This window comes from Solanum verrucosum, unplaced genomic scaffold (genome assembly GCF_900185275.1).
Source record: "Solanum verrucosum unplaced genomic scaffold, falcon-dt-bn FXZP01000235.1, whole genome shotgun sequence".
NCBI classification, from domain to species: Eukaryota; Viridiplantae; Streptophyta; class Magnoliopsida; order Solanales; family Solanaceae; genus Solanum; species Solanum verrucosum.
This window is the reverse complement of record NW_026019948.1, coordinates 576,596-580,035: the sequence shown is the minus strand read 5'-3', so window position 1 is coordinate 580,035 and position 3,440 is coordinate 576,596. Positions and strand designations below refer to the sequence as shown.

Genomic DNA, 3,440 nt, shown 5'->3' with positions numbered 1-3,440 from the left:
CCATTTGAGCCTAGACGATCTGTTTCCAATATCACTATTTTATTCCCCTTTCAATTTCTTCACTTTCTCTACCCACAGCTATACCAAAAAACACACTACCAATAGTATTAGTACCATTTTCACTGCAATATTCTGATAAAACTCACAGTTCACTCTTTCTTCTTTCTCATTCCTCTGTTCCAATAACCCATAATTATTATTCACTTTTAAAAAAAAAAAGCGATTTGGACTTACAAAAAAAAAAGTACTAGCCATGGATATTGATATGCTTAAATCATCAGCAGCTTCTGAAGATCAAATGGAAATGATGCTCATGATGCAATTGGAGAAATTTCCTGACTTTTATACTGGTCAGTAACTTTGAATTGTGTGACTATTTCATCTAAAAAATACAAAATAAATATTAAAAATAATACTTATCTCAAACACTTGTTGGTAATTATCATAGCTTATTTCACCTGATATAAGAAATTACACCTAGAACAGTTCTTTTGATAACCGATTATATTATGTCTCGACAGGTAATTGTTCCGAATTACCAATGATGGAGTTTAGTCCACAAGGAAGTTGCAACAGCAATAACAACAACAACTACAATTTCCAACAAATTGATCAAAATTCACCTAATTTCCTCAACATACCTTCTACTATTTCATTCACAAACTCACCTCCAATTCATCAAAACCCTAATTTCTTACCCAATTCGGGTGGATTTACTTCGAATTCGATGAATCGAAGCAATATGGCAGCAATGAGGGAGATGATATTCAGAATTGCAGCAATGCAGCCAATTAACATCGATCCTGAATCTGTTAAACCACCAAAGAGAAGGAACGTGAAGATATCGACGGATCCACAGAGCGTTGCGGCGCGACACAGGAGAGAAAGGATAAGTGAAAGGATAAGAATATTACAGAGATTAGTACCAGGAGGAACAAAAATGGATACTGCATCAATGTTAGATGAAGCAATACATTATGTGAAATTTTTGAAAAATCAAGTGCAATCACTGGAAAGGGCAGGTGCAACTAGGCCAGTTAATGGTACTGCTGTTACTGCTGCTGCTGCAGGATTAGGATTCCCTGTACCAATGTCTTTGAGTGGGAATTATAATTTCCCTGTGAGTTCAAAAAATTATCATCATCAAAATATTCAACGATATGCAGATGTTTAATTAATTATTAGTATAAATTGAAGAAATTTGTGGGGTTGTAAATTAGAAACCAAGCATGTTGTATTGGGTAGAAGAATAAATGATACTTACTATATATTATAACCATGGTATATAGAGACCCCTATTGATCTGTTAATAAAATTTTATGTTTCATGTATACTCTCTCTTTTTCTGTTTAATTATTATCTAATAATGAACGATTATGGGAAGCTGGTAAGAACATTTTCATCCTTTGTTAGAGATTTCTCGTGTTTGAGTGTTTAGAATAGAGTCATCTTTGAAGGAAAGTGTTTTACTGCCTATTAGTAATTCAGATTAATCGAGTTCCAAACAGATATCATATAGACAGATACTCATGCAATTATCTTATCTAAAAGGAGAGTGCATGTTTCCTAGCGTGGGGCGTAATTATTTTTCTTTCAGAGTCCGATATAGTTTTTAAAAAATTGATAATGAGAGGGAGTGAGACTTGAATCCAAATATCTATTTACTCATTTTAAATTGTAAGTGATTCTCATTTAAAATTTCCAAGTGTTATGAAAACATATTTTTATTTACTTAGTTATATCTTTAATGCTCTTACCCCTCTTATTAGGATGTATAAAGAATTAAACTGAAATTATCTTTGTGGGTTGACAATGACAATAGCCATGTGCCAATTATCTTTGCAACATCTCAAACAAAAAATCTTGAAAACAAGATATGTTACAAGATTTTGTTATTTCTTGTCTATTTACCAATTTTTGAAGCAATGGTAAAGTTATTGTCGTGTGATCTATAATTTATAAATTTGAGCCGTGAAAGTAATCACTAATGTTTGTATTAAGATAGACTGTTTATATCACAATCCTATTGGAGTGCAATCTAAACTCTATATAAACATGAAATACTTTGTACACTGGACTGTTTTGCGTAGGTCTCTGTGCAATTAAAGATGAGAAAAGGGACCATTTAGGACTTGGTTGTATATACACTCAAGGTCAAATGGTAAGTCATGTCCCTTGGAAAGATAACTTGTAGGACCCTGTTTGAAAATACCCCCCAGTTTTATTAGGCGTCTTTTGGTTCCCAATTTGAACATATTGTAGGGGTCGTTTGGTTCCCATATTTAACATTGTATGAGTCGTTTGGTTCCCATATTTCTGAAAATGCAACAATGTTGGGACTATTATTTGCCTTGGTGGTATGTTCACTTTCTTGACGAATACAAAGCTAAAGTGACAGAATTGAAACTAGTGGTCATTTTTCCCACAAGCGAATTCTGCGAGGATTATTTGATTTCCCACCTGGTAATCTTTCTTTATAGAGAAAAAAAAATAATGTTGCTTCCGATTTGCGGGAATTATAATTCTTTTTTTATACCACCATAACCAAGTATTGCATTAGTTATGTGCAACCAACAAATTATACGGTGTAATTACATGTAGGATTTCATAGTAAGATTAATAATTATGATTTATGTCGATCGACACAACCAATCACACGGCCACTAATAGTATAACACCTTTTAAAAAAATAAAAATAAAAGGGGTAGGGGAAATGGGGAAGGAAATTATAAGATGCGAAATGGAATTCTCACTATTAAAGTGAAAGTTCAGCTAGTAAACCAACTGAGCTACTAAGATTCTCCGTATAGATAACACAATCTTCACACTGTTCGTGAAAAAAAAGAAGAAGGCTTTTTCACGTAATATGGAAAGAACATGACGTTATAGACTTGATTCACAATTTCCCAGTTTTCCCTTCTTGCAAATTTCAATGTATATAGTATGGCAAACTCAAAGCTGTAAAATTTACAATATGATAAAAGTCAACTTGATATTTTTCAAACACGCGTGCCTCTTCCAAAAAATTGAAAGATAATATATCCTGAATATTTCATTGATAAAGAAAAATTAATTGCAAGATTCAATATCAACTCTGTTGTAGTCTAACTCAAATAAAACTTTAAGTTAAAAACTATCCGTCGATTTTTAATTGTCATGTTGCATTTTTCGAAAGTTAATTTGACTAATTTTCAAAGTTAAATTAGATTGCATTAATTTGATATAGTAACGTAGAACTCAAATGAAGAGAGGAAAATTGTTCAAGCCTTATAACGAAGCCCAAGGACCTCCTTTTTCTCAAACGCTACTCGTATTATCACAATCTTCTGAGCATATATAGCTTTTCATCGACCTCCTTGCGGTTAAGGTAATGCTTCGAACATGGTCAATTCCATGATGCAACGGGCGATGGTTACAAGATTTGAGAATTATTCCTCAAA

The 3,440-nt window shown here is 32.8% G+C and overlaps 1 protein-coding gene across 1 annotated transcript; it reads left to right on the top strand.

The window, feature by feature from the left end:
* The first annotated feature begins 240 nt into the window (after positions 1-240).
* LOC125811838 (transcription factor HEC2-like) lies at positions 241-1,223 on the top strand. The gene is made up of 2 exons (XM_049491392.1): positions 241-350; positions 522-1,223. The coding sequence occupies exons 1-2, from the start codon at positions 254-256 to the stop codon at positions 1,172-1,174; spliced, it is 750 nt and encodes a 249-aa protein (XP_049347349.1). The 5' UTR covers positions 241-253; the 3' UTR covers positions 1,175-1,223.
* Positions 1,224-3,440: the final 2,217 nt, after the last annotated feature.